The 26784-nt window shown below is 37.2% G+C and overlaps 3 protein-coding genes across 6 annotated transcripts in view; all 3 read right to left on the bottom strand.

Moving 5' to 3' along the window:
• Nucleotides 1–876: 876 nt before the first annotated feature.
• Nucleotides 877–9508, bottom strand: LOC107602641 (solute carrier organic anion transporter family member 5A1-like). The gene is made up of 10 exons (XM_016295201.1): nucleotides 8537–9508; nucleotides 6648–7091; nucleotides 5726–5858; nucleotides 5424–5629; nucleotides 4365–4529; nucleotides 4074–4272; nucleotides 3832–3985; nucleotides 2825–3060; nucleotides 2680–2744; nucleotides 877–1825 (listed from the first exon to the last, which is right to left on the bottom strand). Exons 1-10 carry the CDS (start codon nucleotides 8898–8900, stop codon nucleotides 1368–1370), a joined length of 2424 nt encoding a protein of 807 aa, XP_016150687.1. The 5' UTR covers nucleotides 8901–9508; the 3' UTR covers nucleotides 877–1367.
• Nucleotides 9509–10707: 1199 nt separating this feature from the next.
• On the bottom strand, nucleotides 10708–14030 carry LOC107602616 (beta-lactamase-like protein 2). Of its 2 annotated transcripts, none has more exons than XM_016295156.1 (7): nucleotides 13783–14030; nucleotides 13525–13688; nucleotides 13238–13361; nucleotides 11912–12090; nucleotides 11669–11817; nucleotides 10972–11058; nucleotides 10708–10855 (listed from the first exon to the last, which is right to left on the bottom strand). In XM_016295156.1, the coding sequence occupies exons 1-7, from the start codon at nucleotides 13902–13904 to the stop codon at nucleotides 10814–10816; spliced, it is 867 nt and encodes a 288-aa protein (XP_016150642.1). In that variant the 5' UTR covers nucleotides 13905–14030; the 3' UTR covers nucleotides 10708–10813. The 2 variants fall into 2 exon arrangements, with proteins under 2 accessions (XP_016150642.1, XP_016150641.1); XM_016295155.1 differs by having other exon boundaries at nucleotides 10708–10852; nucleotides 10969–11058.
• Nucleotides 14031–18471: 4441 nt separating this feature from the next.
• Nucleotides 18472–26784, bottom strand: part of LOC107602645 (receptor-type tyrosine-protein phosphatase N2-like) — a 26564-nt gene continuing 18251 nt past the window's right edge. For all 3 annotated transcript variants that reach the window (XM_016295206.1, XM_016295205.1, XM_016295204.1), the window contains exons 13-23: nucleotides 26447–26659; nucleotides 26149–26346; nucleotides 25139–25286; nucleotides 24804–24877; nucleotides 24110–24187; nucleotides 23759–23878; nucleotides 22327–22493; nucleotides 20848–20901; nucleotides 19311–19375; nucleotides 19119–19192; nucleotides 18472–19032 (exon numbers count right to left, since the gene is read on the bottom strand). In XM_016295206.1, the coding sequence (XP_016150692.1) occupies nucleotides 18961–19032; nucleotides 19119–19192; nucleotides 19311–19375; nucleotides 20848–20901; nucleotides 22327–22493; nucleotides 23759–23878; nucleotides 24110–24187; nucleotides 24804–24877; nucleotides 25139–25286; nucleotides 26149–26346; nucleotides 26447–26659 (1263 nt within the window). In that variant the 3' untranslated portion in view covers nucleotides 18472–18960. The remainder of the gene's footprint in view (nucleotides 19033–19118; nucleotides 19193–19310; nucleotides 19376–20847; nucleotides 20902–22326; nucleotides 22494–23758; nucleotides 23879–24109; nucleotides 24188–24803; nucleotides 24878–25138; nucleotides 25287–26148; nucleotides 26347–26446; nucleotides 26660–26784) is intronic.

The following is a 26784-nucleotide window of genomic DNA, read 5'->3' on the forward strand; positions in this document are numbered from 1 at the left end:
ACACTTTATTCTCATTGGTCAGATTCTGTGATGACAAGCCCAATGTGTGTTTCGGGTTTATTCTAACAATTCAATTCCAATAATGCTCACAAATCTGTGTTTTAACAGTAAAAGCTTTTTTTACTTTAGTCACACTGTTATATTGGGTCACATTTATCAAAAAACACTGATAAAAGCATATTTACCTCAACTTTATTGGTATTTAAATAGTATATGTTTATGTTGAACTTTATTCATGAACAGATGGCGCTGTATTAAGCAGTATATAAAAAGTGTTTCTGTTGCTCATGAAAACGTTTCTAAAAATGTCTGTGTATCAGACAAATATTGCATTTAATTCACTTCATCGGTGATAGCATGCAAACACCACGCGCGCGTAACTACCAGGAGCAGAAAGCGTCCGACTTGACGTCTCTGCTTTCAATTCCACCCCCGACTGCAAGCGGCAGATCTCGCCAGCCGGTGGCAGGCTAGTGCAGTTCATCTCGAACAAGCCGGTTGTTTTAGGGGAGGGGTTTTAAAGTGTGGGAGGGGCTATTATGGTTCAGGAGGAGTCTGTACTGGGGGAGGAGTTTACAATGTAGGTGTGGCCAAAATAGTTGAAAATTTGTTTAAGGGAGGGTTTTAAAGTTTGGGAGGAGCCAATGTGAAGAAGGTGTGTTCGATGTGAAGCGCTGCTGTACAGACCAATTGGTGAATGACATCAAAGTACCATGAAAGTGATTTGAAAGCATATGTAGCGGTCTGCACTCTATAGCTCTCGTGGTACTTTGATGTTGTACACCAATCTATCTGTTGAACACATCTGAAGTCAGTACTGTGGGAGGAATTTACAGTCTGGGTGTAGAAAAAAATGGTTGGTATGGAGGTTTTTTAGGGGGGGGGGCTAAGGTGATTTAGGAGGAGCCAGTGCGATGGGAGGAGTCTGCATAGAAAACTTTGCAGTCGCTTTCCCTTCACTGTTGAAAAATGGTGAATAAATGAGGTAAACAAGTACATGTATCTGTCTGCTGTACAGGAGAAGCAAAAGAGTATGTGCACAACTAACACTATAGGTAACTAGATGAGATGACTATATGTGTTTGAGTATGTTTGTATCTGTATGTGATGAACAACAGAGGTATTCGTCCTGCTGAGGTATTGTCAAAAAAGTTTTATTACTAATCAGTGCTTCACAAATATCCTGTGATAATGTGTCTTTGAAGTGTTTTTTTGTATGTGTGTTTAAAAAAAAAAAGGCACCAGCAATGGCTATAAGCGGTGTGGTATGTTACCATTTACATAATCAGCTGTCATAATCGTATGATGTTTCATGCATGTGTATGAGCGAGTATGTGTGTGCGTGTGTGTGTGCATGGCTCCAGTCCTCACACCGCCACTTTTTCAAGTGACCGTACGGGAGGAGTTATTGCTTTCAGGCCATTGCCAGGGCAGCTGTTACCACGGCTAAGGGCGTGTCCAGTTGGCATTGCAGCGTGGGAGTGTTCTGGCAGGCGTGGCAGGAAGACAGGACAGGAGCGTGTGCGGGCGTGGCCTTTGTGACCTCCTGCGTGACAGATGAGGTGGCTTACCGTGTCCAGCGGGGAAAGCGTGTGTGCGTGCGTGTGTGTGTGCGTCTGCTCCTCGCGCTGCTTCAGCGAATACCAGGTGAGAAAGATGAACAGGAAGCCCAGGAACTTCAAGCTCGCCGCCAGCCCAAAGTAAACAAAGCGGAGGGAAGTGACATCGTACTCCCAGCAGGACCCATGGAAACCACAATCCTGCTGCCACAGCATACAGGTGGTGTCAATCACAGCTCCAAAATAGATAGGAGTGGGGATGTAGGCTGGACAGACAGAAAGAGAGAATATATCAAAACATTTTTAAATATTCATAATTTTAGCAACTAATTGATTAAAATTTTGATTATTTTTTAGATATCTTTCGTTTTTTATGTATACTACCATTCAAAGGTTTGGGCTCAGTAAGTTTTGTTTTTAAAGAAATCTTTTTTTTATTTTTTATTATTCAGCAAGGACATGTTAAATTGATCAAGTGTTAGTAAGGACATTTATAATGTTACAAAAGGTTTTCATTTCAAAGGGATGCTGTTCTTTTTAACTTTCCATACATCAAAAAATCCTGGAGAAAAAAATGTATTATGGTTTCCACAAAAATCTTAAGCAGAACATCAGTTTTCAACATTGTTGAAACATAATAACATTGTCAACATAATAATAATAATAATGTTTCTTGAGCACCAGATCAGCATATTATAATATTAGTTATTTTAAAATGTAATAATATTTCAAAATATTAGTTTTTCTGTATTTTTGTATCATCAACCTTTTAATATATACGAAAAATGCCACAGTGAGATTTCACTGAACACTTTTGAATGAAGGCGCATATGAATCATTAAATCAGAGTTTTGAATCACTGAATGAAGCAGCTTATATTTTATGATGCTATTATAACATCTTGGTTTTAATACTCTTCCAAGTCATGAGCCAAGAAATGATAGTCTTCTGAGATGGTCTTCGGGAAATGTAATGGCCAAATAAAAAGGGCATTAAAATCCAGCTTAATCCTATATTGCCAGCAAATCAATCCTGAACATATGATGAATATTCAATATTTTCTCAGCTTTATTGGACAGTCAAAAAAATGATGAATTCAATCAAATCCATCCAATCCTACCAAGAGTCCTGAGAAGAACAAACTGCATTCCCAGAGCAAACGGCCTGTCCTCTTCCTCCACTGACCTGCCCAGGAAATAAAAGAGGAATGAGTAAAACAAAGAGATACAGAGAGAAGATAGCGGAGTACATGGAGAGAAGCAGACCTGAGCGTAACGATGATGACGGATGGCTGAGCGCAGGCGGTTATGAGAGTGACGATGAAGAGAAAGATGAGGAAGGTGATGAGCGTTCCACATGTGCGCTCACACTTTCCTGCCAGTGCATAACCGTTCTCGTTTAGGTACGTCTTCACAATCACCACCTGCAGATCATGGTTTCCTCCCGACGGCGTGATCACCTGTCTGCTCTGAACGCATGCGCAGTCCGAATAGTTTCTGATCTGAGAGGGAGAAAACACATGTTACGATACACATGAAAAATGTCAACAATACTGACAGAGACAATTTTTTCAGGTGGTTAAATTTTTAGGCTACCATGAAAAATGTTGGTATCTTAAGCCAGTGACTCTCAAAGTGGGGTGTGGGGTCCACGACTCATAGCCAGGGGGTCCAGAAATTATTTTAGGACCCTATGATTATCGCGAATGTGGAAAATGTGTGACTGAAATACAAAATTCAGTCAAAAAACTTAATAGTTGTATGAATTCAAGTGATTAGACATTTGATTTTTGATTATTAAAATTGAATGAAACCTTTATTGAATCCAGAAAAATTTAAATGGAAAACACTAAATTTGGGAACAATAAAATTGAATTTGAGAAAAAATTAAATAACTTTCATATGGCCCTAAAAATGACATTTTTGTTAAACTCTTAATAAATTGTTGTTAAATTCTAGAAGTTGGATGATTTCAATAAGACATGCTTTCTGATTACTAGTTTAATTTAACCATTAACACAAAGACCAGAAAGATGAAAATGGACAAAAAAACTAAAAACTAAATCCAAAATCTAAGAGTTACAAATTGTAGTAAGCATATGCTTAATCACCGTAAACAGATTTTATTTTAAAGTAAGAAAACATGCAATCAGTTGGGCATTACAGCAGAATAAACCCCAACATGGTTTTGTCAAGCCCTGGATTCGCTGTTGATCTACATTTCAACTGACCACAGACCTCGTTTTAAAAACTCTTGATTAAAAATGACTCACTCCTGAGGTTTGGTTGGCGATGTTGCTGCAGCCAGCCAGACATGGGTTAAAGTAGGTGATGCCATCAGAGCCACAGACAGGTGCATACTCATGAATCCTGCAGGCACAGTTGACGTTACAGCTTCCCGTCAGGTTTCGGTGAGACAGAGTCAGCCTGCAAAATACAGATGGAACATCATTCAGTGCGGCTCATGTTTCCAGGTGATATTTATGTACGGGTCTACAGGGTTTTACTCCATTACCCGGTGGTGTAAGGGATATTGATTCCACCGAGGTTGATGCTCTCGCAGCCGACAATGAAGAGAGTGGAAAAGCAGAGCAAAGACACACCACTGCAGATCATGGCCAGCTTTGCTGCTTCTCTTGCACCAAGCTTCAGTTTCTTAATGATGTACCCACCTAAAACTATACCGACACCTGCACTGGGTACGATGATCAGACCTGCACACACAAATTCGCAATTCCTAAACACCCACAGTGAGTACTGTGATCAGATCGACACATGTTTGTGTCAGTGTGAGTGTGTGTTGTACCTGTGTATATACTGGCATTAGATGCTGGAACACCAAATTGAGATTCAATAAATTTGGGAATGAAAGTGATGAAGGCTGTGACGATGGCACATTCTGCCGTATACGACAAACTCACAAATAAAAACGTCACGTTACTCAATATACGCACTGCTGCTTTTGGCAGATCTGGAGAGAGACAGAAACAGACAAAGAGAAACAAGACAGATTTATAATTTGATTTCAAATGTGTCATCCAAAATGTGTTCATACTAAAAATCAGTGTTGTTATTGTTAACTAAAACTAGTAAAAAACTATATTCGTTAACTGAAATAAGTAATCTGGAGTACTGAAATTAATAAAACTGAAATAAAAATAAAGTTAATATGTGACCCTGGACCACAAAATCAGTCTTAAGTCGCTGGGGTATATTTGTAGCAATAGCCAAAAATACATTGTATGGGTCAAAATTATTGATTTTTCTTTTATGCCAAAAATCATTAGGATATTAAGTAAAGATCATGTTCCATGAAGATATTTTGTAAATTTCCTACTGTAAATATAACAAAACTTCATTCTTGATTAGTAATATGCATTGCTAAGAACTTCATTTGGACAACTTTAAAGGTGATTTTCTCAATATTTTTGCACCCTCAGATTCCAGATTTTCAAATAGTTGTATCAATGTACATCAATGGAAAGCTTATTTCCATTTTATTCAGCTTTCATATGATGTTTAAATCTCAATTTTTGTGGTCCAGGGTCACATTTATATATAACTAATGAAAAAGACAAAAGCACTTGAAATGAAAACTAAATAAATATATATATATATAATACTAAACACCGCTATTAACAAAGAAATTAATAATATAAATTCAAGATAAAAAAACACCAGACAGTTCAGGGATGCCAAGTTAAAGGAATATTGTTTAAAAATAAATATAAAATAAAATAGCCATGTCCATCTTGCTAGCCATTACTAAAACGCAAATCTTAGCTGTGTCAAATATCTAGTGTGACATCATACTTCAAAGATGATCTGATCAGAATTAGATTTTAGATTTGACATTAGGTTTCACCGTTGATATTTTTGCCAAAACCCATAGAGGACGAGACAGCCTGGCTCTTTTCCTTCATAATTTTGTCATCGCTGGAGACATCACCTGCGCCCTTTTTTACACGTCTTTTACTTTTCTTGTGCCGTGGAGGAAGTTTTTTAGGGAAGGAAAACATGGGGAAGATTACCAACAACATTGCCACAGCACACAGAAGAAACCCACTCCACCTGAGAGAGAGACAGACACAGAGAGGGTTAACAGTGCTGTTAGGTTTACTGCATGTTAATTAATAAACAGCAAACGAGAGACAAGATTTTCCTCACCAGTTTCCCACAAACCGTGGGTCACTCTGATCAATATTGACAATGGTACCGGGGTCGACATAGAATCCGATCAGAATCCCACCCAGCAGATACCCAGCGGCTGGTCCAAGAGCTCCCATTACATACATGATAGCTAAACACGCACAAAACGAGAACAATTCAATTTCTTTAGCTGTCATATGCTACTGTATGTGGTTACAGACTTTGCATGGCAGAATTTAGGTCACATAATTTTTTTAGAAAGTAGAAAAAAATAAAACTTGTTAACCACCAGGCTAAAAGGCACTGTTGTGGACAAAACCTAATCTCAATTGTGGCTTCCTGTCAAACACATTCATGTCATACTCAGACACGCACATATATACTCTTATTATTGACTGGTACAAACAGCTAATATTTGCAATTTTGAGATTATCAGCATGGACCGTTACCATGCCCACTTAGCGAATTATAAATGTCAGTTCCAAATGTTGATTTTCTGTTTAAAAATGTTAAATGTTTAAATGTTCTGGGTATGAAACCTGAAGAAAATCTTCTAAAATATTGTTCCATGCATATACAGAAGTAGTAAGACTAACACACCGATGAGTCCACATTAAATCAAATCAGATTATCTAAGATTGTTACTGCACAGACTCTGTCTTAGTTTTGTTATTGTTAACATAAAACTAAAACTATACAAATGTATCTATTCATAAATAGATCAAACCTATTCATAAGTGATAGAGTCTCTTCAGAAAATGACCTACTAAATTCATATGGATTACTTTTATGATCTATTTAATATGAACTTTTTGAAGCGACAAAGTAATGTTTGCGTAGATCTCATGTAAGAAAAAACATGGCCCCAAGCGACACACTTTACCTGATTGACTGACCCAGCCATTCAACAACACACAGACAAAGCCTCACTTCGACTCACCCAGGTACAGGGATGCGTTCTCTTTCTTCACATTGTCATCCAGGTAAGTTGGTCCAAGGGTGTATATGGGAGTCGATCCCATTCCCACGAGGATCTGAGCGCAGATGAACAGCGCCACGTACAGGGCGTGCTCACTCTCCTCCCGGTCCCGCTGGCACCTGGACAGTGCTGGTCTCCCCTGCCTGCTGCCACTCCCGCCGGCACAGAGCCCCTCTCCTCCTACTGTGCTGTTCAGCTCCTCCAGCTGATATGGCGGAGAGATGAAGTGAGGTAGGGAGAAGAGGGCAGCACCCACAGCAATGAACACGCCTCCTACAGCCAACCACCGAGGCCTCTGGCCCCGCCCACCGAAGTAGCTGATGAACACCACAACGAGGAGACTACCGATGTCAAAACAGCTGACCAGAAGACCCGACTCTGAGCTCCGCAGACTGTACCGCTTTTCTGGAAAACACAGGATTCGTTTAGTATAAAATTCATAAATATACTCCGATGTTGAAACAGAATATGGTTTGAGTTGAGATATTATTTATAGAGGAGGGGATGAGACTGAGAAGAGATTAATATGAGATGAGGTTGAGAAATTATAGATTGGAATGTGATGAAACAAGAGAGATGCTGAGAGGAGAGCAGATTTGAATTAGAAATTTGAGATTGGGGTGAGATGAAAGGAGACGAATGAGACAAGATTGAAATGCTTTTAAGAGGAAGAGAGATTAGGACGAGATCAGATGAAACAACATGAGAAATAAAGAGATGAGACTGAAATGTTATTAAGAGGAGATGAGACTGAGATGAGATTTTAAAAATTGGAGTTTGTTATGAGATGAAGACTGTAAGGAGGTTGGGATGAGAAGAGATAACATGAAACTCTGGATGAAGACATGAGACTGAAATGTTACTGAGAGAAGGCAAAGTTGGTATGATATGGAGATCAAGAGGAGGAAACATGAAAAGAAGTTAAGCGATTATATTCAGTGTAGATGATATCCAGGGTTGGGAAGTACATTTAAAATACAAAATATGAGTAACTGTATTCCATTAGTTTCATTTTAAATGGGTGGTAATCAAATTACAAGTTACATCCGAAAAGTACTTTAGATTACCAAACTGATTACTTTACATTTTAATGTCATTTATTTTGTTTAAACTTTATTGTAAACTGTAACAGGCAATTAGTATCAACAGCAATTGATTTTATGACGCATCCTAAGCTACAGTTCTGCTAATTAGTTTTATACTCCTTGCAGAATTAGCAAAATTGTAATCATTTTAACAAAATGATGATGTGTACATTTTTCTTATTTTGTTTAAAGATCTTTTTCTTTTTCCATTTAGTGCTGCCCTTCAGAAACTAATACTTCCATGTTTCCTAAAGGACAAAATAACTAACCTGTTCACCCGATTCAAAAAGTTTACACGCCACCCTGGCATTGCGTTTCCTTCTTGAACGGCAATACATTCTTTTTTTATATATAAATACGTATTTATTTATTTTAAAGATTGTCTGCATTTGCTTCCTTCAAGAAATGAAGGAAAACTGATGTTAAAAATAATATGCGTCCTAAGTCCTATGTTTGGTGGGCATCACTTTTCACTAGAAAACCTTTTGCATTGCATACCTTATTAGTATTCCAAAGTATTCTAAAGTATTTAGATTAAGTTACAAAACTTGTGTAATCTAAGGAAATATGTCACAAATTACTTTTTAAAGCATGTATTTTGTAATCTGTGGTGAAATACATTTTAACCTTCCAAACCTTGATGATATCTAGATAAGAGACTGAAAAATTGGGACAAGACAAGGCTTTAGGTGAAAAGTTGAGATTGGACTGTGAGAAGAGAAGAGAAGAGAAGAGAAGAGATCTGCCCGTGCGCAAGTATATTACCTATGGTGGTAATGACACTGCTGAGATAGCCGGACACCATCAGAGACTGGATGAAGGTGAGGTAACACATGCAGAACAGAAAGCAGCGCGAGTCCGACAGGATCCCGTCCACATAGCGCCTCACGGCCAGCCGCGGCAGGCGGAGCGTCAAGAGCGCAGCAGCGCCGCGTCCCTCCGGCTCACGACGCCCTGTCGGGGCAGAGAGCAGAGTCTGATCCGCGTCCTGCTCCGGAGCCTGACTGCCGCTGAGCGCGGGGAGGCTCTTAGTTTTCAAACCCTGAGAAGACTCCTCACACAAGTACGGGAACGGTTTCACGGGTGCGGGGCCCCCTCCCCCCGCCTCCACACCGGCACCGGATGCCATCCTCAGCGCGTCTAGCACACAGACGCACACTGAAACACGAGCATATCTCAGATAAACCAGCTGCGGCTTATCATCGACCACAGACAACGGTCCACACCGGCTATCCGACCCGTTTATAAGCGCTGTAGAGACGCAGACATTCTGCGCTGGCTCATTTCAACAAAACAATACCCCTAAACAGATATGCTTTATTACAACTATATATAAACACCCTCTTTGTTTCTTTACAGCACCATTTTTATTTCAATTCGACACATATTCACCAAAACAACACACTGGCTCGACGGTCGACCTGCAGCCGGGGGCTCACGCGCCTCTGCGCGGATACTGCAGCGCGCGCGCTCGGCCGCATCACACACGCGCATTCTGACCCGTTATCTGCGCTAGATTAAGAACCACGATTAACGTTAATTCCATCGGCGTCGTTAAACGGTATTCTGTCACCTCCCTCTGCACGCGGCTCCGACACACCATCAGATCTTCGCCGTGTGATCACAATATCCTTGTCCTTGGACGGAGGGGTAGCACGGGTTGTCCGTTATTCACGGTATCACTGTCAGCTGTATCGCCTCCAAGCGCACTCGGTCTGTGCCCATAGACTGTACCGCAGCGGGTGCAAGTAAATAAACGTTAAGTTCCGGTTCACGATTCCGCTGTCAAAAAATGGGGCTGCACCACCCCAGTCTGTATTTTAACTCTTTCATGCAGTAAGAGCAAATACTATTATCCTCTAAATCCCAGGGACATTTTTTTAACCTTTTTTAAAGATTAATTTAATTCAAAATGAATTTTAAATGAAATCTTATAATACACAATCATAACAAACGCTTTTAGGCTGGCTGAAACAATGCACTCTACTGACTTATAAAGAAATAAGGCAACATTTTAGAAAACAAAAATCCGCCAAACCATGATAATTTATTGAAATATATAAGATATTTGCACATTTTTGATTAACAGTGATTTAGCAGAACATAATTAATCAATGAAATGCTTCCAACAAAATCCGCAGGGATGTACAACATTTGAAATGATTAAATGTTACAAATGAAAGAGACTTGATATTTTTATCTCATTAAATAATTACAGCTATAGACATAATATAATTCCAGTTATATCATTAGCCTCATAAAAGTTGCTTTATTTTACTTTTATTTACATGTTATTGTACAGTCTCTCATGGAATAAATTATTTTTGCTATTGTTTTCATGTGACGCTACATTAATCAGATGGCAGTATGTCCAAAACAACAATACAATTCGACTTGATATTTTTATCTCATTAAATAATTACAGCTATAGACATAATATAATTCCAGTTATATCATTAGCCTCATAAAAGTTGCTTTATTTTACTTTTATTTACATGTTATTGTACAGTCTCTCATGAATAAATTCTTTTTGCTATTGTTTTCATGTGACGCTACATTAATCAGATGGCAGTATGTCCAAAACAACAATACAATTTCACAGGATTACAAGGGTCATTACCTTTTACATGTTTTCCCATTTTATGAATGGTTTTGTATTGCATGATTTATACCGTTTAAATGTGGCCATTTGTAAGGCACTTACAAAATGTGTCTGCTAAATAAATGTAAATGTTAATAGCCTCCTATCAGAGCAGAATTTTCACAGAAGGTCAACATTTGAAAAAAAGTGACTAGTCCCAGTGTCCCCTTAAAGGCACAATATGTAATTTTCGCCGCTAGAGGGCGCAGATTCAAAATAAACAAAGAAGCAAAGGCTATGCTGTGTGAGTGTGGAATCATGGGAGTTGTGGTCTTCATCCCCACAGCCGTTTGGGATATTTTAATAAAAGAATCTTACATATTGTGCCTTTAAGTCCATCTTACTTCACTGGGAACCTTTTATTAGTCACTGTGGATGATGAGTGTGCTGGGTAAAAAATGTCACAAATTGCTCTTCCACTTCTTGTCATTTGAGCCTTCAGCTGCAAGGAAACAAAAATTATCGTTAAAGCAGGCAGGCAATAGAGCACAGGTGAACACACAGACATGTGCGCGCGCGTGCGCACACACACACACACACACACACACACACACATAGCCAGGCAGATCTTTCCTTCCTTGTGGAGTTTCTTTAAATGGTGCAGCATGTTAAACTCTGCTGCTCTGTGGAGGTGTTCAGGGGTCTCCTGGCATATTACAGACAACATAAAAAAACACATGAAAATCATGTAATGTACACAGTTTAGAAAATAATAACTTAACATTTCTATGAATAATGTACTCTAATTCTTCGCACATTGTCTGATAAAGCAGTCACTACTTAAAAAGAACCAACAAATGTAAAAAGTTAACTTCACATACAGAGGGGAACAAGTGTCTTGAGAGCACTGGTGAAAATGTGTTTCTTTTGCATTTTTAGGATTTCATACAAATATTTTCATTGCAAAGTGCATTATCAGCATAACAAACTGAGGGAAATTTGAATTTATAAAATAAACGTGACTTTCAGAATGCCATGTATAGTATTTGGATTGTCCCACGTCTGAAGAAAGGAGTTCACAAAATCACATATTTGCTTTTCTAGAAGTAAATAAATGTTTTTTTAAAAATGTATTAATTCATTTTAAAAGGTTCAATGCCTTTTACTTTTGGTCCCCACTTTATATCTGTTGTTTTATTTTCTCTCCTTATGGATTGCAGGTTTGACACTGTTATTAAAATCTAAATACTACAAATGTAAATGCTTTTTGATTCAGTCTAATTAAAGCGTTAAGATCATTTAGAAAAAAGATGAACCTTGTACACCACTTTAACCAGCTCGCTGGAGGTGAACGCATTTCCGCTGTTTTCCTGCAGAACATTTAGGATCTGCTGTTCTCTTGCGTTGCGGTGAGTTATGTACTCACAGATCTTAGAACATGCGTCTTGGACCACTGGACCATGACCTGACACACAAATACACAAGCATTTCTTAGTGGCACCGAAAATTTTAGGTAGAAAGCACTCTGAAAAGAAAATGATCATCGCACATGCACTCACCTGGATATATGAGGTCAGCCTTCATGCTGAGGAGCTTCTGCAGTGACTTCATGTAATCATGGAGGTCCTCGAACACGGCCGTTCCCTCTCCAAGAATACAGTCACCTGAAAACACAGCTTGCTCCTCGTCCAGCAATAATGCCATGTGATCATCTGTGTGTCCGGGAGTAAACAGCACCCTACGTGCACATACAATATTAAAAAAACTTATTCAAAGGAAACAACTAACTACTGTTTTTGCATTTATAAATGTACACACTAAAGCCCTATTTGCACAGGATTAGTATTATCTGGGGACCTTGTGTGATTTTGAAATTACCCCCCCACATCTGAATTTCGTGTGGTGCATTCGCACGGGATAAGTGAAGTCTGTGATTTTACTCGAATTTACTGACTTATCTCCAGGATACGATGCCAAGGCTTTGAAAGTCCCATTCTATGGTCCGGTTAGATGGGATTAAAAAAAAAAACTAATATAGTTTCTTGCCTCGTGTCATTTACATTTCACCAGGTTAAAATAATATCTCAAGCTTTATGCTTGATATATTTGTAACACATTAACCTCAAAACCTTTTCAGCTTTCTCTTTCTGCAAATTGTAGCGATATGACAGATCCCAAAATACAATCAAACACTTCAACGCAGCTCCATTCTTCGCGGAAGATGGATAAAAAGGCACACAGGAAACAAAAACCTGATATACGACTCGCCAAATGCTGGCCAAATCACAGAGATGCCGATTCGCACGGGACTAATATTATCACAGGACCTCAGTGTTTGGCGAAATATGGTAGGTAGATCATTTGCGGGGGAATTTTCACTTTACAAATTACAGACATGGCCGATTCGCACGGGATTGATCAGAAGTCACAGTAAAGCCTTTAATTGTCACAAAAGATTTCAATTTCAAGTAAATGCTGTTTCTTTATAACTTTCTATTCATAAAAAAAAATCCTTCAAAAATGTAAAACGATTTCTACAAAAATATTAAGCAGCACAACAATATTCAACACTGATAATAATGAGAAATGTTTCTTGAGCTCCAAAAAAAGAGCATATTAGAATGATTTCTGAAGGATCATGTGTTAAGTAAAATTCAGCTTTGCCATCACCGTTTTTCTTTTAAAATATATTAAAAAGAAAAGTTATATTAATATTTCACAAGTTTACAAATTCAACCTTGGTGAGGATATAAGCGACTTTCAAAAACATTTTAAAAATCTTACCTACCCCAAACTTTTGAGTTTGACTCAAAAGTTTGCTTACTATGTAAGCAAATCATCTACAGAATATGTATGTGTGTGTGTGTGTGTGTGTGTGTGTTTACCGTAATGTTGCCCCTTCAGTCTTTATCACATCACCATCACTGAGATAGAAATATTTATTCTGTTCTCCAATCACTTCTTCCTGTGGAGGACACCGAGGGAGTTTACTGACCCTCAGCTCTGAATCTGCAACACATGTAGCTACATTAGTGAGGGTTTCTTATATACACACCATGGTTTTCATACTAAAATAATGATATTTACATTGGTTAAAGCTGATTTGAGAGCACAAATTCACATATTTATGGAACAAATGTCAAAACCTGTACACAGCATACATATCATTGACCTGTGTGAAAGTTTGAGAGTATATCCTGCACTCCTCCAGCGTGGTCGTGATGCCAGTGTGTGACTATAATGTGCTGTATGGACGTGTCGTGCTGCTTCAGAGCCTCGCGCAGATTGACAATATACTCCGGTACCGCGCGCTCCCCTGCATCAATTAACACTCGCCTGACACAGACAATAAACATTCACACACTTGTTACGTTCAATGAATAGCTTGTTAGTGGCAAATAGCTCAAACAAGCACATGCATCTCGTGCACCTTCTGCCTGTCCCGACCAGGTATGTGTTGGTGCCCTGCAGTGTCATGGGCCCCGGGTTACAGCCCAAAACACGCACCACTCTCGATGACAGCTGCTCGATTCGAGGAATCACCGCGGACATTTTCACCAGCACCACTCAGGCACGCCACGAACTTTAAATGACCCCTGAAAACACTCCTGCTACAGAGAAGACTGGAGCATTTCAGGCAGACGCTTCCTGTTCAAAAGTCACAGTTTACAAAATAAAAGTCTCTGACGCTCAACGTTTGGATGTTTCTTTTGCTTTTATAATCTATATATTATAATCACGTTAATGGCTTTATATTTAAACACTTAAAACACTACAATTACATGATATAGTCTTTGTGTTTTTCTGCCAATTACGATATACAGAGAGAGAGCTGTATATGATGGCCATCAGTGTCGGGCTAGTTACTCAAAGAATGTAATATATTACTCGTTACTAGCTACTCCTTTCAAAAGTAATATTGTTACTTTACTTATTACTTTCTGGCAACAGTAATTAGTTACACTACTAGTTACATTACTTTTTCTTCACGCCCCACAGAAGTTGTAACTGTGTATCTTCCACATAAAATTCTTCTAGACCACTCAGGCACGCCACGAACTTTAAATGACCCCTGAAAACACTCCTGCTACAGAGAAGACTGGAGCATTTCAGGCAGACGCTTCCTGTTCAAAAGTCACAGTTTACAAAATAAAAGTCTCTGACGCTCAACGTTTGGATGTTTCTTTTGCTTTTATAATCACGTTAATGGCTTTATATTTAAACACTTAAAACACTACAATTACATGATATAGTCTTTGTGTTTTTCTGCCAATTACGATATACAGAGAGAGAGCTGTATATGATGGCCATCAGTGTCGGGCTAGTTACTCAAAGAATGTAATATATTACTCGTTACTAGCTACTCCTTTCAAAAGTAATATTGTTACTTTACTTATTACTTTCTGGCAACAGTAATTAGTTACACTACTAGTTACATTACTTTTTCTTCACGCCCCACAGAAGTTGTAACTGTGTATCTTCCACATAAAATTCTTCTAGAATGTAACAACATATTTCTGCCTCATCATTTGACCAAAATCCACATTGGATCGCAATCAGAACTTATTACAAACACTCAGTGGTGACTGATAGTGACATTCAAGTAGAAGTGTTGTATTAATCTCATTAATTGTCATGTGCAACTTGAAGCTAATTTTTTTATTATCTCTCTGTTACCCATATACGATTATATTTCATTATGTATTTGATCAAATCATATTTATAAGTTCGTAAGAAACTGTTAAATTTTCCAAAAATATTTTTAATTTTAGTAATATAATGTACCACATGCTGATCAGAGGGATGTGGGTGGGATGTAATGCCAGAGTAAAGTAAAGTCACAACTTACACAACAGTGTTCAGATCATCTTTTTTCCTGACAAAATCAATATAATGCAATATTTCTATCTGCTGAATGTAAGCTTTTCCGTATTCCAAGCTTGCCTGCTGCACTCTGGACATCACATGCATGTGCGAGTCGTGACAATTATGAAAATAAATCTAGGAATTATTTGATTGTCGGATTGATTTGATTGTTGAGGCATCAAAAGTAACTAAGTAACTAAGCTGTTTTATGGATGGTGACTGTAATATTATTGCTGAAATCTTATTAGTAATTAGTTACACTACTAGTTACTGCAAAAAGTAATATTATTACAATAACTAAATTACTAGTAACTAGTTACTGCCCAACACTGATGGCCGAATACGGCCATATACATCCCACCATCAGAGTCCCCATACTACAGACATGTTCTACACATTAGAGGAAGAGACAAGCCACTTCCAGGCCCCGGGAAACGTGCTCATCTGCGGGGACCTGAAAGCGAATTTCTAAATAACACCTATGCTCACAGTAATGAAGGTGTCGATCTCACTGTCAAAGATAGAAATTACATATTTTAAAAATCAGCAAAACAATATAAACTGAAAAAATAAAGGGAAAAAATCAAATACCCAAAAATTACAAAAATTGGTTTGATCAGGACTGCCAAACTATGCGCAAAAAAACTGAGAACATTGTCAAATCAGAAACACAAAGATCCAAATAATGCAGAGATCCGTCTTCTTTACAGTGAAACACTAAAACACTACAAACTTACACTCAGAACCAAAAAAGCACAATACACCCAAAAACAACTGACAATAATCGAGAAGTCAGTGAACACAAACCAATTTTGGGAAAATTGGAACAATCTGAAAAAAACTGATCATGAAGAATTGGCAATACAAAATGGAGAAATATGGGAAAGTCATTTCCAAACATTGTTTAATAAAGTACAAACAGACACAAACTGTAAGCAAAATCAAACAATCAACCAACTGGAAAAACTAGAATTAGAAAAAGCACAATACACCCAAAAACAACTGACAATAATTGAGAAGTCAGTGAACAGACACCAATATTGGGATAATTGGAACAATCTGAAAAAAAACTGATCATGAAGAATTGGCCATCCAAAATGGAGAAATATAGGAAAGTAATTTCCAAACATTGTTTAATAAAGTACAAACAGACACAAACTGTAAGCAAAATCAAACAATCAACCAATTGGAAAACTAGAATTAACAATCAAAGATAACCAAAACCCATTAGATTGCCCAATAACTGATAAAGAACTTGAAGAAAAAAATCAAAATCCTACAACTCAAAAAAGCATCTGGACCTGATGGGATATTAAATGAAATGATAAAACACACAAGCAGTAAATTCCAATAGGCCATTCTAAAACTATTCAATGTCGTTCTGAGTGTAGGTTACTTCCCTGACACCTGGAATCAAGGCTTGATAACATCAATATTTAAAAATGGAGATAAATTTGATCCTAACAACTACAGAGGCATCTGTGTGAGCAGCAACCTGGGAAAGTTATTCTGTAGCATAATAAATGCTCGACTATAGACATCATCACCACACACAATGTACTGAGCAGAAGTCAAATCGGATTTTTACCAAATTACCGTATATCTGATCACATCTATACATTACATACTCTAATTGAAAAACATGTTAACCAAGATAAAGGTAAAATATATGCATGCTTTATTGACTTTAAAAAGCTTTTGACTCAATTTGGCACCAAGGACTATTTTGCAAACTTATTGAAAGTGGCATAGGAGGTAAAACCTATGACCTTATCAAATCAATGTACACTGAAAGTAAATGTGGCATAAAAATCAGCACCAAACGTACAAGGTATCTTTCCCAGGAGCGTGGAGTGAGACAGGGCTGCTGCTTAAGCCCAATGTTATTTAACATGTACATCAATGAACTGGCAAGCAGTCTGGAGCGATCTGCAGCCCACGGCCTCACCAGATAAAAACGGGTTGTGCCTTTCTACAAAAAGATTGTCTGTGGTTAAGGTGTGATCTCTAAAGTTACTGGATCTTCTAAAAAAAAACAGCTTCTGCTAAAACTATAAACAAGGTCTTCTGTAACGGACTTTTCCAAAGATGGCTTAGCTGCACTAGCTTAAACAACATAAGCTTTCACCAATATCAAATTAAAAAATCATTGGTTACATGATTATGTGTTTTCTTAAATTGTGTGTAAACACATGGTTCAGAATAAATGTGCATCTGTGTGTTTAAACACTCTGGACAGTAGGGACTTTTGCTTTACTTCACAGACACATGAAACTTTATTATGGAGCTGCACAGGATCAAAACAGCGTCAATTATTCAGTTGCAATACACACTGATAGTCTGTTAATGTTGAATTGAAATATGCACAGACTAAACTTAGTCATACAGATGAGCTTGTTAGTAATGATCAATCTTATCACTGGGATTTTAACAACGATTACTCATATAGTCAAAACAGACATGTTTGAGAGACAAACCAGCCCATCACAAAGTCTCTTTACAGTAATGAATCTTGGCAGACAGTGGAGGAACAGCCTGCTCTAGGTTTACTTTTTGATGTAAGAGGTGCTATTGGGGACAGGCCACATTAATATCTGTATTAAGAGATGAATTGCATACCCACAAAGAGCATCAGGATATGCAGAACCTCATTCCCTGCGTGAATGTTTATTGTTCTTGTGGATGTTTACTGATATGAACTCCTCCTTATACTCATGAAACTTCCCAATAACAACATGGAGATCAGACACTGTATTTGTAATTTGCTAGAATCACACAACATCAATTTAGTCTTTATTTGTTTACATTTTCTAACGCACAAGTTTGCTGTAAGTTCATAAAGCACAACTGCACAAGTCTTGCATGCACTTCTACTTGCTATCCACACTGTTTGTGTGCACAGATTAAATTTTAATACCAAATGAAAGTGGTAGTACTTCCCAAGAGTTTTAGTCTTATAATAAACGTTCAGGTCTTATAATAAAAGTTAAACATCTTGATTAAGTGAAGTTTCCTTGGATTGGAAAGGCAGCAATTCTCTCCTTCACTCTTAAAAACAAAGGTGCTTAAAATGTTCTTCACAGCGATGCCATAGAAGAAACATTTCTGGTTCCACAAAGAACCATTCAGTCAAAGGTTCTTCAAAGAACCATCTCTTAATGACCTTTTTATAATCTGAAGAACCTTCTTTCGCCCCAAAGAACCTTTTGTGAAACAGAAAGGTTCTTCAGATGTTAAAGGTTCTTAATGGAACCATTTAGACAAAAAGGTTCTTCTATGGCATCGTGAAGCACCTTTATTCTTAAGAGTGTTGTGATCTTGGTATAATCTCACATGCAAGATGTTACTGCTTTGTATGAGTCTCTGATGATCAGATAAACTGAAGTTGTCACAACCCATAGAACACAGTTCTAAATCTTAAATAACGAAGCACATACAGATTAATTTAATGAATTCAGTTCCAATTATCTATATATTCAGAACAGATCTGGCCAGTTTTCTGTGCGTGATGCAATAGAAATAGTAACGATGAGAGAGTAATTAAAATCTGAAACAATGACATGGCGAAAAACTAAAATAATGTGCTTTCATAATCACACAGAACTGAAACAACACTCAATTCCTAATTACTACTGAATATAGTCCAATCATTTACAGACAAAATAGTTTCTATAGGACATATATCTTCTCAGAAATGGGATAAGAGTTTTTATACAACTGAGAGGGAGGAAGAAAGGAAGTATCACTGTGGCAGGACTTTGAGAATAGCGTTCACCTCTTCAGCTACAGTCGTCAATGCAAACTCAAACTGATCCTGAGAAAGACACAGACACAGTACGTGTCAGTATGAAAGAGATTGTGTGTTTCAGTGTATTATTGTGTGTGTGTGTGTGTACATACCTTGGTCTGAACCATGTTGGGTCTCTGGTCTCTCAGGTGTTCCAGCGTAGCAGCAATATCAATCTCTTTTGCACCTGTAAAGCAAAGAATTGTGTATCATATTTCAATCAGAATTTATACTGACTGTCCACAATGTGCAAAGTATTACTGAATACCCACTGATAATTAACAATCAGCTTTCTTTGTCTTTACCTTTGGCCATTTTATTCAACACCATGTCAATCAAAATGTACGTTCCAGTCCGTCCAGCTCCATCACTGATGGACAAAAAGCAAGATTTAAAAAAGTAAAAAATAATTAAATAGATAAAAAAGACAAATTACAGATTATTTTTTCAGTGTCAGTAATCCCCCAAAAAATGTTGCATGTTAAGGTCACCCAAAAATGAAAATTTGCTGAAAATGTACCCACCATCAGGCCTATGTATCTAAGATACAGAAGAGTTTGTTTCTTCATGGGAACAGCTTTTGAGAAATTTAGCATTACATCACAAGCTCACCAATGGATCCTCTGCAGTGAATGGGTGCCGTCAGATTGAGAGTCCAAACAGCTGATAAAAACATCACAATAATCTACAAGTAATCCACTCCAGTTCATGTTTGTAAGAAACAAATTAATCATGACAGCCTTTTTACTTTTAAACTGAAAACTTCTGTTCAAAATACCAGTCAATAATCTTTAATAGCACTTCCTCCAGTGAAAAATTCCATCCCTGTCGTCCTGTTGTCACATGAAAATCAACCGACATATTTGTTTAGAACTGTTTTCACTGATGCATATTTCACTCCTGATTCAGACAAGATTACTTTTTCACTGGCGAAAGCAATATTATGGATTATGGACATCTTAATGTTGGATTTATTACAAACACGAAGCTTTGCACATCACAAGACATAAATTGATGGACTGAAGTTAATAATAATTTGTGGATTATTGTGATGTTTTTATCAGCTGTTTGGACTCTCATTCTGACGGCACCCATTCACTGCAGAGGATCCATTGGTGAGCAAGTGATGTAACGCTAATTATCTTCAAATCTGTTCTGTTGAAGAAACAAACTCATCTACATCTTGGATGGCCTGAGGGTGAGTATAATTTCAACATGTTTTCATTTTTTGGTGAACTGTTCCTTTAATATATTTTTTACCCTTCAGTCAAAATGTAATAACGTTTTCTGCCTCTTGCATGACTTTGCCTTCCCATTGACTTTGTCTTCCCATTGATGTCATCATGACACCATGGGCAGGGAAAATAGCCAAACATGTTTTCTTTCAACCATCTGTCTTTTAGTAGTTGCGGCCACCACATAAAACTACTGTTGCAAACACAGCGATGGCGAGTTCAGCTTTTGTACACTTAAACCCTGTTTTCTATGGCAAAAATGTCCTGGTTATGGTCTGCTGATTTGAATTTTGGCACTTTGAAGGAGGAACATCAGAGAGTTTGTGTTGAGTTTTAAATTTAATTTTAAAACAACTTTTTTATTATTGTGCATTGTTATATAAGTATGACAATGATTTAGCATCCTTCTGCTTTTGTTTATTTAGTGAACATTTATGTTGAATACATGCCTTATTTACTGTATTTTACTTTTTGCATAAAATATTTTATATATAGTTGACAACAGAGGCTGTTTTGTGGCATCTCTAATGGCAAGTAATATTAAAGCATAAATGTCAAAGAATATATATTGAATATCACATTATTGCAAGTGTGTGTTTCTACTTGCCTGCAGTGAACAATGACAGGGCAGGATCGTCCACGGTAGCATTTGTTTACTTTCCTATTGGAAAGAAGACATACATACAATCATAAACACAGACACACACACACACACACACACACACACACACAGAGACAGAGACATATGAAAACTGAAAGTAGATTTCAGATGCAGCTAAGCTCTATAGAAAAGGATGGAGTGCTACATATCTTTTATATAATAAAAAAATTAATACACTACTGTTGAAAAGTTTGGGGTCAGTAAGAGTTTTAATATTTTAAAAATATGTTTCTTATGCTCACCAAGGCATTTATTTGATCAAAAATACAGTAAAAACAGTAAAATTGTGAAATATTGTTATATCTTAAAATAACAAATTTCTATTTTAATATATTTTAAAATGTAATTTATTCCTGTGATGGCAAAGCAGACATTTCAGCATCATTGCTCAATTTTTTCAGTGTCACATCATTCTAATATGCTGATTTGGTGTTCAAGACACATTTCTTCTTATTAGCAGTGTTAAAAACAGTTAATATTTTTGTGGGAACTTTACATTTGACATTTTTTAAGATTCTTGTATGAACAGAAAGTACAAAAGACATCATTGATTTGGAACAGATAGCTTACTGTCACTTTTGATCAATTGAATGCATCCTTACTGAATAAAAGTATTTATATAAAAAAAAATCTTACTGACCCCAAACTTTTGAACAGTAGTGTATTAAAAGAAGGTTTTGACATCAAAGTGATTATAAAAACTGGGGATTCAAAAAGATTAATTACGTAGGACAAATCTCACACGTTGTTTGCTTTTCTGTCATGTTGAGGGCTTTTACAAGGTCTTTATTCATTTTATACTAAGCTAACAATATTTTCCATCCCCAACCCCTAAACCTAACCCTAAAGAAAACCTCTCTGCTTTTTTTTATTTTCATTCGAACATTATTCATTATTCTAAATTAATTCATTTATTAATTAAATAATTCTATTTACTAAGTTGTTTGGTCAGGACAAAACCTGACCCACACAAACACACAGTCATATTAGCTTCAGACATGTTACTGGTTTATGCTGCTGGCTTTATTCAAATGAACATTAACAGGGGCGGGGCCAGGACCAAAGCACAACAATTCTGATAGGAGAAAAACTGAATATATAAGAAAAACACAGAGAGAGCAGAGAATTGTAGGTAAGGAGAAGAAAAGGAGGAAATCATAGGTCAGATGTTAGCAGACAGAAAGGTTGAACAAAGATCTAGGGTGGAAAGAAATAGAGGGAGGGGCTGGAATCCCAGGGTGCACTTGGATGCAGAGTCGCAGTTGTCAATGATCACTTTTGTGACTATGCAACTGGAGCCAGTGAACTAGCTGCACGACCACAAAAATGACACTGGCAACCGCTCAGGAGCTGACACACACACACACACACACACACGCTCGCACAACAAACAGGCAACACGTGCACACGCTCTCATAGTCGCACCTGCGGAAGTCAAGCAGGGTTTGGCTGGTTTCGGGTGTTTGGTCGTTCAGCCAGGTGTGATAGTGGAACTGTGTGACCGTACGGGTCTCGTTAGTCTGCATGTTCTTCAGGTAAAAACTCCGAACCAGGAAATCATCACACCACACATGCTCAGAAACCAGATTAACCTACATATGAGAGAAAAAAAAGAGTTTATATACCAAACAGCATGACACAGAAGTGCAAATCTTCCTATTTACAGAGAGGGCTGAATAAAAAATACAGAAAGCCAAACCCAAAATGTTTGTCACTGTTTTGTGTCTGCCCCATTATAGTTTTCTGAATTTGCACTTTAAAAGGAAACTCCACACAAAAATTAAAATGAGGCATTTTCTCAAAATATCTTCCTTTGTGTTTCAAAAAAGAAAGAAATTCCTACAGTTCTGAAACAACTTAAGTGTGAGTAAATGATGATCAAATTATAATTTTTTTTGGTGAACAATAACATTTTGTATTTTAAATTCTTTACAACCTGAAAATTTAAAAGCAAGCAATATAAAACATTAAGCCTCTATAAAGAACACAGACTGTGCATATACAGTATGGCAAAAAAAAACATTTTACAATATGAAATGGCTTGACAAGAACTGTACAATTTAGTGAGATTACCAGTGGCTTTGCATTTAAGACAATAACCCTAAACTCTATAATTTAGCTTTTTCTATCTATTATTAATGCAATAATGTTATTTACATGTTTTACTTGTTGATTATTTTAATATATTCTTTACTTATATATCCATTTGAGTCAAATTATGTTTCATTTGCCATAGTTATGATCATTAGCAGGGCAAAGCAATAGCAGCTATTACATAAGCACATGATCAGAGATACCAAAAAAAAAATAAGAAGCTGGATTTGATCCATCCCAGAAAACATTTCTACTGACATTTTTAGCAAGTTAGGATCTGTGCTGACATATTTATCCTTTGCAGACATTTATAGTGTGTAAATTTAATCCACAATCCATCTGTTTATAGTGCCAGTATATTGAGATGGATTGTGGAATAAATTTATAAATGTCCACAATTATTGCATTTGGGAGGGTCCGTGCTAACTGGAGATCAATAAAAATGTTTTCTGGCACCTGATTGGATCAAATTCAATTTATTTTCAAGTGATTTTGTATTCACTGCCATTACTATGCCCAGCTGATGGTCATAAATAAGTTGCAAAAGTCACATGACTGATACAGATTTACGATAAATAATATATTGTTTTTTATCCAGTTTATTCAGTTCAAAAGTAGTTAAAATGGAATGGAATTGCTGTACCATGTCCAAATATGACAGAAAACACTTTGTCTAAGCTAACTCTTTTGTCAATATTCACAAAACAGCAGAACAAAATGCCACAGTCATCCTCACTCTGCAAAGAGTGTATTTGTGTGGTACCTCATAAATGTGGTAGAGGTTGGAGCCTTCATCGGGCCAGTAGTGATAACACTGCTTCACACCGTTCTCAGTGAGAGGAGTCAACATGACAATCACCACACACCCACTCTCCCAGACCATCTGCAAGAGAACACACACAACATTATACACACTGCATGACCATCTGCACAAGAACACACACACTACACAGACACATTCCGTACACACTCTTCCTGACCATCTGCAAGACACACTCACAGACTCTCTCAGACCTTGTGTTAGAGATCACACACACAAACACACTCTCCGACATGATCTACAAGACAAAAAAAAAACATTGATGTAAGCTTACAAACACATAACGCAGTTTACCTGCCAGAAGTCAGCCACGGTGGAGGGCAGCGGTCCCTGAGTGGCGATGTATGCAGGATTACGAGGGTCATGATCCATCTAAGAGAAAACAACACAGTTAAACCCTTCTGCATTACATGTAGTCTGGTTGTATGTAGTTTAAATAATACACATGAGAATGAGCATTCAAAACACAAAGAATGAATTGCACACACTAATAGTACAGTTTATTTGCATGCACTGTCTGCATCATTATAGTAACCGATTCACTTATGCAAATCATCTGATGCTGCAAACGTGGCCATAAAATCCATACTGCACACAATTTGCACAGTACAATTTTCAATTTTGCATGCTTCTGAGTGATAGGTCGATGGCCAAATTTTCTGTAATATAACATTAACTGTGATAACAGCAAATAGTGCTCAGTAACCAGCCGTTAAGTGTCTTCCACAAGGGCATAGTGGTGATGAAACAGGTCTCAGTTTTTTGCCTTAACTGGTCCACAGACAGTTAATCAATGCCTTCTATCCAAAGTAATTTACTCTAAGTGTTTTCTACAGATGCAGTCACACTGCAGCATACTGAAGTTAACGTTTCCTACACCTAATGGTTTATTCAGTTTGTGACGCAGTTTGCATTATATGTGTAGTGTGTTGTTTGAGTAATAATTTGTTGCTTTTTTTCTGAAGAATTATATGTAGTTTGGGCTCACGATTGGGCTGGCATTGATGTAGTCCGAGTTGCCTTGATTGTTCTCCGTCTTCAGAGTTATTCTGCAATGATCGTCTAAACAAAAAACAAACAAATTTTATTTTCAATTCTGAAAAACTCATTTACATCACAGAAATTCAATAATACACTAATGGTTACAGTACACTCTAAAAAATGCTGGGTTAAATATAACCCAGCGCTGGGTTCAAAACAACCCAATAGCTGGGTTTATCCCTTTTTAACCCAGCGCTGGGTTATATTTAACACAGCATTTTTTAGAGTGTACATGAATAAACAAAGCACCTGAAAGTAGATATGTTTGTGCGTGTGACTCACAGGCTATGACTGTGCTTGCACGGTTTTTCTTGACGTTGCCGTCTCTCTGGCCGATGCTGGTGGCATTGGGCTCGGCCTGGTACGCACAGAGAGCCTCCCACTCAGACTCCAAACGAGTCTTATTTTTCAGGTGGTCCTCCATATACGCCTTCATGAGTGCATAAAGAAACAAACAGGATGTTTTGTGAGTCTTGTGCCATTATCCAGTGGTGAAAGATAATTTAATAGCCCCCAATGAAATGGAAACTTATAGGGAATTGTAAATAGTTTGGGGTCAGTATGTTTTTTTTATTTAAAGAAATTAATTTATTTCAGAAAGGTTTAATGACTGCTGAAAATTCAGCTTTGCCATCACAGGAATAAATTTAATTGGAAAATATACAACTAGAAAATAGTTATTTCACTACTGTAATAACTGTAATTCACTATTATAATTATATTACACAATATTTTATGCTTTCACTGTTTTATAAATTAAATAAATGCAGCCATGGCAAGGATAAGAGACTTCTTTCAAAAACATGAAAAAAATGACTGACAACAAACTTTTAAATTAGACACAAACCACTAACAAACAATAACAATATATTTCTTTTTTTTTACACACCAAATATATTTGTGCATTTTAATTTTCATAAAATATTAATGAACTTCATTGGTCATTCCTCGCTCTAATAACTATTACAAATATGGAAACTGAAATAACAATAATACATAAAAAAAAAAAAAGACAAAAATAATGAACATTTAATAAAAAATGTTCACTTAATCTTAGGGTTTATTCTTTGTTTTATTTTAATTTAATTTAATTTTAATAAAATTTTTAGTTTTGTTTTTTTAATTGGTATTTAACAAGACAACGCATGATGATACATTCAAAGAAAAAAGTTTTTAATGTTTGTGAGTGAAGATATAAGCTTTACCATGGCACCAGTTGTCACTGAATAAAGGCATCTGTGTTGCATTTTCAAACTTTTACAGTGTTCTCGTGTATTGGTTTATGCATGTACCAGTATCATGTGACCAGTAGAGATATCCATGTTGGAATGGGCGGGCTCTTCGCTCCAGGAGGAGGTGCTAGTGCGTGCAGAGGGGCTTGGCATCGGGCCGTCACTCAGCTGAGATGACACACTATTTATACGAGAAGAATGAATAGGATCTGGCTTCTCTACAGGAGGCTTTACTGCCATTCGCTGCCTACACAGTTCCTAGGGAGAAAGAGATGGAAATCTCATATCAATCAAAGAAATAATCTCAAGCAAGCAGCCCTGCACACACACACACACACACACACACGCTCTTTGGTACCTGGTAGGTAGCAGTGGCGTCAGTGGTGGGGTCAGAGCCAAGGTTGGTGAGCTTCTCTTTGAGTTTATGATGAGAGCGATGACGCAGACAGTAGACCACGCTGGATGCTAGCAACACTCCAGTTATACAGATGATAGAAATCACAGTCAGAATCAGAAACTTCAGAGACTCGGAGCGACTGTACTTAGTGGGAATCTGATTCAGTTTGCTCCTCTAGAAAGAAACAGAAAGACAAGTTGAAATACATTTCTTTCATGTGAAAAATTTGAAAGTGCATTTATTTTCTGAAGTCTGTGATATATATATATATATATATATATATATAGAGAGAGAGAGAG

The sequence above is a fragment of the Sinocyclocheilus grahami genome, unplaced genomic scaffold (genome assembly GCF_001515645.1).
Source record: "Sinocyclocheilus grahami isolate Dianchi unplaced genomic scaffold, SAMN03320097.WGS_v1.1 scaffold331.1, whole genome shotgun sequence".
Taxonomy (NCBI): Eukaryota; Metazoa; Chordata; class Actinopteri; order Cypriniformes; family Cyprinidae; genus Sinocyclocheilus; species Sinocyclocheilus grahami.